General features: G+C 42.8%; 1 protein-coding gene across 1 annotated transcript in view; it reads right to left on the bottom strand.

Moving 5' to 3' along the window:
- The window catches only part of GALNT5 (polypeptide N-acetylgalactosaminyltransferase 5), a 34448-nt gene that overhangs the window by 4538 nt on the left and 14679 nt on the right, over positions 1-15231 (bottom strand). Inside the window, exons 4-9 of the mRNA XM_083578911.1 lie at positions 13794-13929; positions 12748-12867; positions 11758-11875; positions 10382-10705; positions 7796-7876; positions 6346-6507 (exon numbers count right to left, since the gene is read on the bottom strand). Coding sequence (XP_083435037.1) covers positions 6346-6507; positions 7796-7876; positions 10382-10705; positions 11758-11875; positions 12748-12867; positions 13794-13929 — 941 coding nt within the window. The remainder of the gene's footprint in view (positions 1-6345; positions 6508-7795; positions 7877-10381; positions 10706-11757; positions 11876-12747; positions 12868-13793; positions 13930-15231) is intronic.

The raw sequence follows: 15231 nt of genomic DNA on the forward strand, positions 1-15231 counted from the left end.
GATGTTCACAACGCTGAAAATGCTAGCTGAATTTTAGGATTGCCTAAAAATTAGACAACAGGCATTTACCCATTTTCCAGACACTTAAACGTGAATGTTGATAGTCACACTTCAGTGGTGTATCTGTGAGTTTTCAGACATTCACAAAATTTACTCTTTTTCTTAGACGACAGTAGTATGCCCAGTATCATAGCCTTTGGTTTACACATGCATATGTGATGACTGCAATACCTAACGATGGATTTTCATGTGTGAATCAGCCACTGTATATCTGACATCAGAGACAGAGCTCTTCAGGTAAAACATTCATCAATGAGTCAGTTCACATGTCCAGGTATCAGCCAGTACAGTACTCCAGGATTGGTCAACACATGCTGGTATTATAATGCAATTGTGCTCAGTGTTTTCTCTACCTCTGATCAACTCCACTGGCTGCTCCTTGCAAAGGGCAGGGGATTTTTTTAACTTGATGATGTTGCATCATGTGTCTTTAAACTACACATGACTGGCAAAATGCAGAAGAATACACAAGTCAGCAAGAGCTGTTCGTTCCTTGTTAGGCATAACTTTCATGGTTCATTCTGCCTGCAACCAGGGGCAAATTTGTCAATTTGGGTTTCTTGTTTTCCCAGCCTTTAAGTTCAGTTACCCACATTTCTGCATCAGTTTGAGAGGTTTTTTTAAAGCGCTCACAAAAATATGCCAGCGTTTTTGTTCACGTTTCTCATAACAGACACACATTTGTATATAACTTTGCTCAATACACATTGTTTGCAATTTTTGCTAATATAATGCATTTTAATGTTATTTTCACTAATACCTGCATTTTTAAGCACAGTTTACCCTAACGTATGCATCTTTGTGCACATTTTCTGTTGCTGTTGGAGAACTGCATTGCACAATTCAGAGAAGTGCAAATTGCAAAGGATAGCTGCGGTTTGGTTTACGTATTGTTTCAGTAAGTGTGCATCATGGTAGATTCATGCTAAAGTTTCATCCTACTTGTGCCCATGGAGTAGTAGATAAACTTTATTCGCATTAGCCAACGGCCACAGCAACATAAAACAAGCAATATATAAAAATAAAATATATATAAATAAAAAAGTCAGCAATGGGTAAAAATGGCAATCAAATGGCCAAGATTATCGTTCAGATAGTGGCCCTTAATCTCACTGCACCCTCGATAAACCTAGCAACCTTTGCTGTTGTCTGATCATTTTGATCTGTTAAAGAAAGAACAATGTGGCCTCAAATGGGCGGCCTGGGATGGTAAGTAAGAGTGGGGTAATGGTCTCATTCCTCAGATCTTTATAAAGGGGACAGGACAGGAGAACGTGAGCCACTGTTTCCAAATTGCCATCTCCACATGGGCAGAGTCGTTTCTCAGTTGGAATCTTTTGGTATCTGCCCTCAAGTACAGCAGAGGGCATCACATCCAATCTGGCCAGTGTGAAGGCACACCTGTATTTTGGGATAGTTAATTTATACAAATATGGTGCCAGGGAATCAAACTGAGAAGGGGGGGGGGGAGGCATACCAAGGACAGAATTTCTTTATAATGGCCAGATTGTTCTGTTGCTCTAAATCCTTCAGACGCTGTCCAATTAGCCTTTTTGGTTTAATAAAGCCCGTCATGAGAAGCTGATGTGGGTGGAGTCCACAGGATAGGAGTTTTGTGCCCATGGAGTTCTGTGTTTTAGTACAGAGGAAGCTACAGCCATTATCTGAAAGCAGAGACAGCAAGCACTACACTGATCAAAAAGCAAAGTAAACTGCTCTGTGGATTTGTCCAGAGCCGTTTCCTTTTGCTACCTTAGTGCAGAGTAACAAATCATAAAATGGTAATCTTGTTAACGAATTAATGACAAAAGCTCTTTTAGGGGAGGGAAAGCCTATAGTACAATGGACACACTCCACAATACGTTTTTAGCTGGGAAAGTTCTTTTCTATTTGATTTCTATCTAGTCATGAATATGGTTGATTGGGGGGAAAATGAGATTATGTCAATATGCCATCTTCAGTACATAGCTGTCTTAGCAATGACGGAATATTCTTGAAGAGCTGACATTTGGTAGAAACCCAGGAAAAATTCCCATCATTTCAATCTTTGGATCTGCTCTCTCAAAAGACCGTTGTTTGTTTTCTGGAAAACGCCCTCTATAGATTCCAAAATGTCTACAGGTTCTATTCACTTCACTACTGTACTTAAGTAAATACAGTGGTACCTCGGGTTACAGACGATTCAGGTTACAGACTCCGCTAACCCAGGAAATAGTACCTCAGGTTAAGAACTTTGCTTCAGGATAAAAACAGAAATTGTGCGGCGGTGGCACAGTGGCAGCGGGAGGCCCCATTAGCTAAAGTGGTGCTTCAGGTTAAAAATGGACCTCCAGAACAAATTAAGTTCTTAACCTGAGGTACCACTGTACAAAGCATTAAGGAACAACCCATTTAAGGAAAACTCGAGGCTAATATATCCTTTAGGAATAGCGCTGTAGTTGTGCCAACAAATGCACACTGGGATGTGACCGTATGCAGGCCACCAAAAGCCCATTCCTGGTTTTTGAGAGTGGAAGGGTTAAAAAAAAAAGTGCATCAAGTGGCTCTGGTTCTTAGTTTTCACACCTGCATTTAGATTTGCATCTTCAACTCAGCTCTGTTGCATTGCCTGCTGTTTTGGAAACCTAGGACCACAAAGCACCATCCACCGTGAAGTTGTCGTGTTCCAATGAAATCAATTTGAGCAGTTCCACCAGTGCTCTTGAACAGCCTCCATTCATTTCACACAAGGATGCCTGTGCGGATTGCATGGGCGGTAATGTTTAGGGAAGTTTTAACTGTTTGATTCTATTTTTAATATTCTGTTGGGAGCCGCCCAGAGCGGCTAGGGAAACCCAGCCAGATGGGTGGGGTATAAATAATGAATTATTACTATTACTATTAATGTGATGATAGTGGTGGCAATTTTAAAAACCCAGTTCATGGACCCTCATGCAAGTGCGGCTTAGTGGTTGGAGTGTCGAGCTAGGACCTGGAAGGAAGACCAGGGTTCAAATGAGATTCACTGGGTGACCTTGACCCAGGCATTGCCTGTTAGCCTAAGCTACGTCACAGGGTTGTTGTGGAGATTACAAGAGGAGAGGCGAATCCTTGGAGGGTCCAACCTCCTTCACTGGAGGTTTTTAAGCAGAGATTGGGTGGCCACCAGTTATGGATGCTTCGATTGAGATCGGTGCATTGCAGGGGGTTGGACTAGATGACCCCTCGGGGTCCCTCTCAACTCTGCGATTCCATTATTCTATGTATGCAGCCTTGGGAGTTCCTTGGGAGGAGAAGATGGGCTATAAATCAATCAATAAACTCCATGCATTGCTCCATGTGTAGATATATTCAGCTGCCAGATCTGGGCGAACATCACTGCGCCGCACTGGCTCCACCCATGACATTCATGCATTGCACAGGACTTCTGAAAAAGAGCACCCATGCACATACAGCTGTGTGCACATAGAAATGTCATGCAGTAAGTAGCCCTGTACAATCGGGAGTCCTGATCACCTGGGGGTGCCTATGCATGTACAACTGCAGTTTACCTGTTGCAGAACTGGCGAACATAGGAGCTGTATGCTCAAATCCCCCTCTTTGTACTCCAACGTAAGCTGAAATGTACAAATGAGAACACCAAAAGCTTCCAAAAGGTACAGGTTTGCTTCTTGATTACCCCCAAAGAACAGGCTGTGCTGTGGCCGATTTTTATTCATTCTGAACAGTGCCGGTACAAGACGAGTCTGCAGAGGACAGCCCTTAGCTTTGTAGGAAATAAATCCATCATTTGGTTTCAAGTGACGGCAATAACTTTAGGCTCCCACAGGGCCAGCCTGCCCTCCAAAGCTTTCATAAAAAAACTAATCTGATCTTTTACCTTGGCGGATAAAATTGTATGGCTCAAACTTGCTGCTGGCTTAGTTTTGTACAGGTGCAATTGCCCGTATCCAATTGTGCTGAACTGGGTATTACAATTTAGGAAGAAGAAGAAGAAGAAGAAGAAGAAGAAGAAGAAGAAGAAGAAGAAGAAGAAGAAGAAGAAGAAGAAGAAGAAGAAGGAAACACAACTTTCTATATTGTGGAAGGTCCAATCTGTTTTAAGGCCCAGAGTTCAGAGGTAGATCAAAGAATGTCAGTGCTACCTGACAAGCTATCTGGTAACTTAAATGGCTGGTCATTTTTCATATGCTTTTTCATGTCTTAGCCTAAAAAAGGGAGTATTTTCACTTTTTAGGAGGTTTTGAACCAAGATTGGCAAAGGAGGAACAGATGGAAAGAGTCACAATGTCAGGATCTTGTACAAGATTATCGATCAGCTCCTATAATTGCTATTCTTCCCTTTCAACAGCCCCCACCCAAAAGTCTTGAAAGGACCTGCTGAAAATCAGCTTCTTTCAGATAGGGAAAATCATTTTAATTTACCTTGGTCCTTTTTTTTTTTAAAGCCTTTAGAATTATTTCTAGCAGCTATAGCTGAGGAGGCTGCAAACGATTTTGGTGTTCGTGTTTTAAATACAGTCATTAGATTGATTTTTGCACCAGGACAGTGTAGAGAATCTATTCTTTATCACTGCAAAGTGTTTCTATGATGTATGGATGACCACCCTGGAAGGAAGATCTGTGAGAAACTGAAATCACAGTACTTAGTAAGGCAAAGTTGAGGTCTTAAAATAGAAAACTACCCCCAGCACCCAGGGCAGTGTGAGGTTATTGCCTCAGGTGGCGTGGGGAGGGGGGCAGTCCCCCAACCATGTCCCTTGAGTTCCTTAAACTAGCCTATTCTCTAACTTCTAAACTACCCAGCTGCCACACTTGCAGCAGAGGATGTTGTTCCATTGCCAGTGTTGAAACAAGGATTCTGCTGATGGAACTGGATTGCAGGGTGGTGGGTTGTGGACACAATACAACACAGGGGGAGACACTGAATCCCACCCATTGAGATCAACATGACTTAAGTTAGTCACTTCAGTGGGACTCCAGCAAGACTCACTTATAGTCTGAATCCAACCTGTTATTTTTATAGCCACCTGGTTTCAGACCTTTGCCTCAAGACGTGTGCTGATTTTGCGACCCAAGGAAGCTTTTGGAGAAATCCCACAAATTCATTGGCCTGCACGTATGTCTCAGTGGAGAAAGAGGACTTGGGGCTTAAGAAATGCACCTGCTCGGAAAAGTTCCAATGATTCCTTCTGTTCTCTCTCTCTCTCTTTCACACACTAACAAACAACACACACATATAAAGGTAAAGGTAAAGGACCCCTGGACGGTTAAGTCCAGTCAAAGGTGACTATGCGGTGCGGCACTCATCTCACTTTCAGGCCAAGGGAGCTAGCGCTTGTCCACAGACAGCTTTCCAGGCCACGTCTGGCACAACGGAACACTGTGACGGAAACCAGAGTGCACAGAGATGCTGTTTAACTTCCCACCGCAGTGGTACCTATTTATCTACTTGCACTGGCGTGCTTTCGAACTGCTAGGTTGGCAGGAGCTGGGACAGAGCAACGGGAGCTCACCCCGTCGTGGGGATTCGAACCGCCAACCTTCTGATTGGCAAGTCCAAGAGGCTCAGTGGTTTAGGCCACAGCGCCACCCACAACCCTGTCTACATTGATTCGTTTGTACGGCCTGGAAGTATGTAAGCTTGCTACATCCTGTGTGGTTGCATGATTAGAGCACAGGTGAGCAAATCTGGACAACTGACAAAAGCAATCTACACCCCTGCCTGTACCAGGCTACTAGGCGTAGAGGAAGGAGAGAATTGGTGTAAAAAGAGGGTGGGGGTAAACGGTGTGTCCTGTCCACTTTTGGCTTTAGTCTTTCCCACTGCCGCAATGTGCCATGGTTGATTGACCCTGGTGGACTGTGGCTCTTGACAGCCAAAAGGCCTGTCACCCCTGGCTTAAGTGTGTTGGGCTAAGGACCAGGGAAACCCATGTTCTGCCAGAACGCTCATTCACTGCAGCCATCATCTCTCAGCCTAACCTACCTCACAGGGCTGTTGTGAGGAGAGAATGGGTTGATAAAACGGAAGTATGTGCACCACCCCGAACCCCTTGGAGGAAGGGAAGGGAAGGATAAACATATGGAAATAACTAAAAAATGCCCTTCGATTCATCAAATATAGCTAAAAGTTAACACCTGCACAAACCCTTTCTCTACTTGAATGACGAATGCCTCTCACATGCCCCCATACAAATGGAAATGAGAGAAAAGGCTCCCTTTGTTTTGCACCGGTTCCAGTTTGGCCACAGCGAAGGGGGCTGGGAGGGAGGAGGAGGAGCCCTTTGCAATTGCTGCACTTACGAGTTCTGGATGAAAAGCCACCAGTGATTTATGCAACCATTTCAGGCTATTGTTTCGTTTATCGCAAGGGTGCAGGCCCAGTGTCCCTTCCGCATCAGTCACTGCTACACAGGAGTCTCCGTGCTGGATCAGTCTCAGCCAAGTATAGTTGAACTTCTGGTTCTGCGCATGGGAAAGAATTAGTAGCAGGCTAAATTTCGGTGGTTGGTTATCACGCTCAATTTCAACCCTGCTTTCAGGTGCCGCTCGGAAGACATTTTTATGCCAACAGGCCTACACAACAGGCGTCCAATATCTGCACTTCCCAGAAACAGTTGAAGACCCTTTTTGTTCAAACAGGCATTTTCAGCTGGATAAATGGGTGTCCACTTGTTAGGACTTTAAACTTATTTTAAATGTATTTGGGTTTTTGTGTGTGTTTTAAACTGTTTTAAATTATTTTACATGTAGATCACCCAGTTTGGAAGGCGATTTGATAAATAAATTTTAGTAATAGTAATATGCAGCTCCTTGAAATTTTATTCAGTAGCTAGTCATTTTAATGATTGTTCTGTACCGCTTTTATTTTACATGGGTTTTTTTTTACATTGCTGTACACCTCCCTGATGTTTTGTGAGAGGCTGGTATACAAGTATTTTTTAAAAAATAAATGACTAAAATTGGCCTTTCCAGTATGCCCTTGAATCCCTCAGTATGCAAAATGCAGGCAATCTAAAGCAGCTTTCGAAATTTGCCATGCGCCAGGTGCATTTTCCACACACTTGGAACACATCCTGCAGAATTCCATCCATTATATTTTATCTGCACAGTCAGAATGACTTTCAAGAACCAAAAAGTCATATTGAAAAACACAACTTGCCCAAAAATGGCAACTAGGCGTTCCGTTTTGGTGATGGTAACCCTGGTTTATGGAGTTATTTTGCTGCCTGGCTTATATATCTTCAACTAATTTTAATAATTTTTGATATTGTTGTTACCTGTATTTACGGGTGAAGGGTAGGCATGAAAGCCTGCCTTTGGTTTGGTGGGTGAAAAACGCGTCTCACCCGTGACACTTCGCATTGGTATGAACGGGAAAAGGAACTGGATTGTTTGGAACAACCCATTAGTGCAAAAAGTAGTAACCAACCCCATGAAAATATTACCTATCTTTTATGCTTCCTGGAAGCTGCAGGAAATGGAGTGGGGATAATCTGCCAGTGCCACTGGTTTGTGACTTCACTGGAGACTGGGCTACAGATTCCACTCCATCATCTGTGCCTCTGGTTAAGTATAAAGGGCCTTCTTGCATCTCCCGATAGTGAGGGAAGCCTCACTATGAGCCCAGAACAAAGACTGTGCCCAGTATTAGCCTCCCAAGTTGAAATTTCAAAAAGGTCATTAAAGAAAAGCAACCATATTAGGCCTCCAATATGAAAAAATGCAACAGAAAGGCAATAAACAGTCTTACCTTGTTATTAACGTCACATGTTTCAAAGGCCAGGCTAGACGTATTCACAGTGATGCATTTAGCCAGTGCTATGTTAATGATCTAAAATAAAACAAGCAAATTGAAGCAAAAGGTTAGAAATGTGATGTCAAAGTGGGCGTAAAGACCCTGAAGAAGGAATGCAGCATTTTTTTTTTTAAAAACCCCAATTCAATATCTAGAGGTGGGCAATAGCCACTAGAGCTCCTCTACCCCATTTCTGACATTTGATGGGTATTTCGTAAGTTGAAACATAGTCATTGAAGGTGATCAATCAGATTGGGCTCACTTTTAATTAGTTGGCCTGAGCATCTGAGGCTATTTTGACAGGTGTGTGACAACTAACAGGGAAAGAAAAAGAAAATGTAAAAGATGGCCTTTTCTTTTTAACAACTTGGCAGCGCTTGTTTATTAAATTGTTAGCTGTCTTTGTAATCCCATTAAAAAGTTTAGGTGACATGCAAATTGTTTCTAATCAGTTTCAAATTCTTGTGTTTGTGGACAGCCCTAAAATCAACCCTTTTTTCTGTTTTGGAAGTATGAAAAGTTTCATTCTACTGATTCAAATGCTGTAATTCAGGTTTGTTTTCAGGCTGGAGGGAGCAACGATGACTTATCTCTATTTGCTGCAGCCCCCTATCAGCAAACCTAAGCCAGGGACAGGTAAAAAGAGCAATTCTCCACAGCTGACCTTATGCAGTCAATTGGGTTGCCCAACCCATCGTAATAGCAATCTTCCATCTTGAGATTATCTTGCCTAAGCAAGACTAATTTGGAGTTTTAAACAAAAATCTTCTGGGTTAATGATGTGCACTGTAATTTGTTAATGCAAAGGTCAACAAAATAAATATAAATAAGTGGCTAAGCCCTCCTGCTGTCACCAGATCTCAGTTTGCTAATGGATTTGGGGGATGAGTGGCTGATTGCATTTTGCAATTTTTACGGCCGTGTACTAAGTGGCCTATCAAGGATCTCTTTCCAACTCTCTCATCACAACACCTTCTCTCGCCCAGGGTCAGGGATGGGGAACCTGCAGCTTTCCAGATATTTGCTGGACTACAGCTCCCAGTATCCCTGACCATGATGCCTAGGGCTCGGAGTGCAGTAACATCTGGGAGCCCGCAGGTTCCCCATTTCTCCCCATGATGGCATAGAGCACAGAACTCTCTCACTTTCTCCGCACACCTACTGACCATGTAGAAACAAGGAAAGGTCAGAGTTCTTGCGATTGCCAGGCACAGAAAAGCTCCCGCAACATCACAGGTCTGTGTCTGCTGTCATGGAATGCAAGGAGGGGACACGACAGGGGCAGAAGGAACACTCTGCAAATATGCATAAGGTGCAAAGCAGGAGTGGGGAATCTTTGACCCTGATAAAACTACAACTCCCATCAGCACCAGCAATGCAATTTCTCTCCTAATTACAGCTTATAAATTAGCACTGAAATTGGATGGTGGGCACGGAAGGTTCATCAGGATGCCACATCACTGCTTTACAGAAGAAAATTTTGGGTTTGGGATAAGGTACCAAAATGCCAATATTATTCCAGAAACTGGAGGAAAATGGGATTCTACTGCACTCTAGTGGCTGCAAACAAGAAGTCTGAGATCTGAGAGGAAGTTGAGCCTCGGTGATTTGAGTTAGGAATGTAAGAAGAAGAAGAAAAACAAAACAAACTAAGGTCTTTTAAGCACCAATACTCTAGGGCAAACATCTAAAATATCAACAACTCTTCTTCAGCTGCTAATTGTTACTGCAGGGGCTACCGACACTAGGCTGCTCCCGACATCTTCCCTTGGCTTCACCCAAAGCTCCTCCTCCCTGACAGATTCCAGTGCTTTAAATGGGCACAGCTACCTCAGCTACAACAGCTGAATAGAACCTTCATCTTCAGAGGCCTTTGAAAAACTAGGTGCTGGGGACAAACAGCAGGGTCCAATGCCCTGCTCAAAAGCTTCTCAGAGGCATTTGGGTGGTCACTAGCGAATGCAGAATTCTGGACCAGATGCCTTAGCTCAGTTGGTTAGAGCGTAGTGCTGAGAACGCCATGGTTGCAGGTTCGATCCCCGCATGGGGCAGCTGCATATTCCTGCATTGCAGGGAGTTGGACTAGATGATCCTCAGAATCCCTTCCAACACTACAATTCTAAGATAAGTGAGTAGCTTCAGCTCACCAAGCCCAAGGCAGAGAGGTGGGGTCTGGACCCCAAACATCAACCCATTTAATATATTGCAACACATGCAAAATCCACCAAGATCTTTCCCCCCACATTAATTTCCCACTCATCCTTTGGACATGAGTTCATCTCCTTAGATCCTCTGATCCTCCAGATGTTGTTCGATTCCATCTCTCACCAGCTTTAGTCAACGTTGCCCATGGTCAGGGATGACACAGCTGTAGTCCAACAACATCTGGAGGGCCAGATGTTCCTCAGCTCTGGGCTACCAAACACTGGGCGAAATCCATCGCAGGCAAATATCACACAAAAGACATAAAATTTTAATACGATGATGTGTCAAGTTGACATTAGCCCAAGGGGCACATTGGAGTTGGGAAATTGAACATACCAGCCCACTAGCTTTCACAAGGGGGGCTTCTAAATCAGGGTAGACGTTCTCCAGGTACCATTTGAAGCTTTTGCACTGAAGCCGCTTCCTCAGTTCTCTCTGCTGAGTCAAATCCCCAACGTCCAGGTTCTTTTGGATGAGGTGATAACCATGTCCATAGAAGAGATCTTTGTATTCATCCAGCCAAACCTCTGCAACTCGGGCCAAATTCCGCTCCACTGTGGTAAGGCGGTCTTTAGGGAAGGAGTAAGGGTTGTCGTTCCTGAAAATGTGGCCCACTCTGGAACACGGGGTGATTTCTATTTCTCCTCCACACATCCAAACCTGGTGAAAAGAGGTAGGATAACACTTCAGGAGGCAGCTACTGGCCAATGGATTCTGTCGTGTAATATGCCTTAGGGTGCATCTGGATAGGGAAGGTTTAGCACAACTTGCTGTTGATAATTATGTAAGGGGATTCCACAGCACACCAGCTCAGTTAGACAGCATGCCTAACCATAGTTTACAGTAAATGTGGCTTAAGATCCCAAACCACAGTTGGAGCTTCTGTATGTTCAGGAAACCTGTGGTCTGTTTTTGTTTTGTATTTGCTCAGCACTACAGTCTCCAGTTGCAATGGCCTTCAGAGGCACAGGAATGGCTGTTAACAATGGTTTGTCAATTCAGACGTCACACCAATGAGAGATAGCACAAATCATGGTTTGCAAATCCATTTCCCATTCTAATCTGCCACTGGATCACAACCCACGATCAGTTCACGCAAAACATTAACCATGTCAAAGTTCCTTAACCATGGTTTCATATGTGGTATCTGACATGAGCCATTGTATTATTTAGTCCTTTTTGCCTAGGATTTTATTTTAATCTATTGCATGAAAGCTGTATTTTGTTAAAGGTACATACATCTTATAAAGCACCCTCAAGTTTAAAATGTGATTGCTGGGGGGACGTGACGGAATAATATGTAAATATAACAGATACAATATACTGCTTGCCCTGATGCAGTCATTTTTGACCATTTATTTCTACTAAGGAGCATCTGAAACCACTATACAGTGGTACCTCGGGTTACATACGCTTCAGGTTACAGACTCCGCTAACCCAAAAATAGTACCTTGGGTTAATAACTTTGCTTCAGGATAAGAACAGAAATTGTGCTCCGGCGGCGGCAGCAGGAGGCCCCATTAGCTAAAGTGGTGCTTCAGGCTAAGAACAGTTTCAGGTTAAGAACGGACCTCCGGAACAAATTACGTACTTAACCCGAGGTACCACTGTATATGCAGGACTGCTGCTGTAATATGACCATTAATATGATTATGAATGTGATGCAAATCAATTGGGGTGGGGGGAATACTGTTACAGTTAATGCAACATACCTTGAATGAGATCTCCATGTTTTCACCTCCCCAAACATCAAGGCCAGGATCATATGTCCCAAGTTCAAAAAAGTACTTCTTATCAATAGAAAATAACCCACCTGCCATCACAGGACACCTAGTAATTGAAACATAATTTAGGATTATACATTGTGCTTTAAAAGAAAATACAGATTTTGCTATTAAAGGGCGCCTACCACATGAATTTTAACAATGCTCCATGTGCTTACATCAGAGTTCCCTTTATGACTTCCAGGATGAATTAGATCTACTTGCCCCCACCCACAAAAACTTAGCAGCAGGCTCTGCCACTGTTTATAAACTCTAAAATATAATCTTGTTATATGATGGAAGTCTTGAATTTGGTGTAGATGGCTTGCCTTGCAAATGCAGTTTGGTTGCAATTGCATCTAGCCAAATATAGCATTAGGTTCCTTGCACAGGTGGTAGTTTTAACATGCTTATAAACTGACATCTCCCTATTTGTATGATACATACTTTAAATAAATCAGGGGTAGCCAATGTGGGGCTCTCCAGATGTTGATGGACTATGACTCCTATCATCCCTGAACACCCTGGCTATGCTGGAGAGTTGCAGTTCAACAACATCTGGAGGCGTTTCTGCTTTCCTATTCCAGGAAATTGTGGCTGAACTAAAGCTTCAAACATCCCTGACCATGTTGGCTATGGGTTGATGGGAGTTGGACTCTGGTCTAGAGGCCCAGTGTAGACTCTGGTCTAGAGGCCCAGTGTAGACTCTGGTCTAGAGGCCCAGTGTTTACCCAACCTTGTTCTTTATATGGGATCCTCATAGCTGAACTCGCTGTGTTTTAATGATGCTAGTTTGCACTCAGAAAAGAGTAGGGTTGCACACCCAACAAATGTTACCTATGTTTTGCAAACCTGAGTAATATACACCTTTCTCCCAACTTGTGGGTTTAGTGCTTAAGGAGCAATTCTGTCAACAAAAGCTTAACAGCATAAACTTACCTAATTATATCGGTGTCCTTAATCCCATTTTTCAAGATGACATCTGGAGGAATGGGCTTCCATCCAAAATTCATTGGCCATGTAAAAACACCACGCTGAAAGCTGTCCACGGTCATGTAGCTAAGGAATGGAAGTCACAACAGAATTAACTTCAGAAACAAAAGCTGTGTCTGAAAAGGGTAACTGTAACTTGAATGATATACTTTTAAAGGGGAGGGGCTGTTAATGGATCCCATGGGTAACAGTAAAACACATACTCTCACAAAATTATGAGCTTTTTAAACATGCGGTGAAATGTATAACATCCTTTAAAAATAGTTTTTTAATTCTTGGTGTAACATCTTTTCCTGTTTGCAATTTATTTTTGAAACTGTCACAACCAGAAGATGCCTAAGAAGATAAAAGGTAGAAAGGATTGGTTCCAAAACGTAGAAGGGGAACCTGTGGTCTTCCAGATGTTGTTGGACTGGCACTGGCCATGTTGGCTAAGGGTGATGGGAACTGGAATCTAACAACATCTGTAAGGCTACAGGTTCCCCATCCCTGCCAAGAAAAATGATCCATGTGATCCATTAATAGTCCACATGGATCATTAATAGACTATGAAGAATTGGACAGGAAGGATTCGAAACCTCCAGGATCAGAGATTCTCAGAGGACTGGAGTAAATATATGAATTATTTGAAAAGCAATTGTAATCCACGGATCACGCTAGTAGGATTGCAAGAAGTTTTGTAAGGAGGACTATGCAAAATATTGCAGAGAAAACTATGATAAGAATTATTAGTGATGGAGTATTAAATGTAATACTGAAAATAATGAAATGCAGATTACGTGAGAAAGACTGGAAAATCTTCAGATGCAGTTGATGGAAGTCCAAAACATTGTATAAGATAAGAAAGTATGTTGTATGATTTTTGGAAATTATTTGTAAAAATCAATAAAAATATTTAAAAGAAAGAAAAATGATCCATGTGAATAAGCATTTTCCCTTGTGCATGGATTACCAAGGCGGGGCCAGAACAAATATGGAGGCATCAAAATTACCTCATATCTTTGTCACTGATGACTTCAATTACAGGACAGGCAACTTTCTTCCTATTCAAACGGATTCTGTCCAGGAGGGGCTCCAGCCACCCTACGTTGCATTCCACATGAGAATCTAAGAATGTCAGTACGTCACCTAGAGAAGAAAATAAAAAGGAGCTAATTCCATTGCAGAAGGTGAAATGGAACAATTCTGGAAAGTTCTCACTCCAGGGATAGGGAACCTGCAGCCTTCCGGATAATGCAGCAGTCCAACTCCCATAAGCCCCAGGTACCCTAAGTGAATGGCTCGAAAATATGGGAATTGTAGGCCAGCACACTCTGAAAGCCCACAGGCTCCTCATCCATCGTACTTGATAGCCTCTTGTGAAAACATTGCTGGGTGTGTGTATGTGATAATAGTTTCTTGGTGTCCTACTGAAGAAAGAGATCTAGGGGAACATCCACACACAGCCAGCGAGGACAATGCCCAACTCACTGTTTCTCAGCTTAAGTAAGTGCTTCCACGCAGCAGTTTTTTGTGGACTTGGTGCTGCTCATGCACACAAGTTTTGTGTAGCATTGACATGATGTCACCCTCATCATAATGACATCCTACTCACCCTCCCATTTTATCTGGGTTCTCCCCTTTTTTACTTATCAGATTTTCACGCAGAAACAGCAAAGGGGAAATAACAGTCAACCAGTGCAGACAATAGTGAGATGGATGGACCAATGATGTGACTCAGTATAACATATCTTAAAATGCTGCTATTCCACATCACCTGGAGAAACCTGTGTTTACATTGGGATGCACCCAGGACCCCCTTCTCCCAATGCACCTTGTTTTCCCTCAGTGAAATCTTCACATATCCCAGTTGTATTGTCTGTAGTGGTTTCATGACTCCTTGGAGGCTAAGATCACCTGTGTGACTGATTCAGCAAGCACTGTCCTCATTTTCAGTTAGTCTTGTTTGCCCCCTTCCCCCATGTCATCATCAGGGAACAATAATCTCTGTGATTTTAAAATGTTTTTACATTAACCTGTTCATGACCTGATTTCCAGTTGATACCAGAAAGGGCGAATGCTGAAAGCACCAAATAAAGATTTTTTTAAAAAATGAATGTTCTCACAGTTAAAGAGGTTTTCAGGAAATGTTTTTAAAACATATTTCAACTCACTATTTTTTGGGGGGGGGCCGAAAGGAAGAGAATATTTGGTGCCACCTTTGTAGTACTACTGAATCTACATGACTGGTGGGGGGAAATATCTGCCTTCTATTATTCTGATTTTAGTGCACGTTTTAAAATTGTTTGGCGATCAGGCACAGTCCAGTGAAGGTTAAGTATGCCTACATCCCAATGAATTAAAGCTATATTCTTACGCACACTTTTCTGGGAGAGAGCCCCATTTAGCAGAATGGCACTTAACTTCTGATTGGACCCATTCAGTTCCACT

The sequence above is a fragment of the Podarcis filfolensis genome (assembly GCF_964270895.1).
Source record: "Podarcis filfolensis genome assembly, chromosome: 1".
NCBI classification, from domain to species: domain Eukaryota; kingdom Metazoa; phylum Chordata; class Lepidosauria; order Squamata; family Lacertidae; genus Podarcis; species Podarcis filfolensis.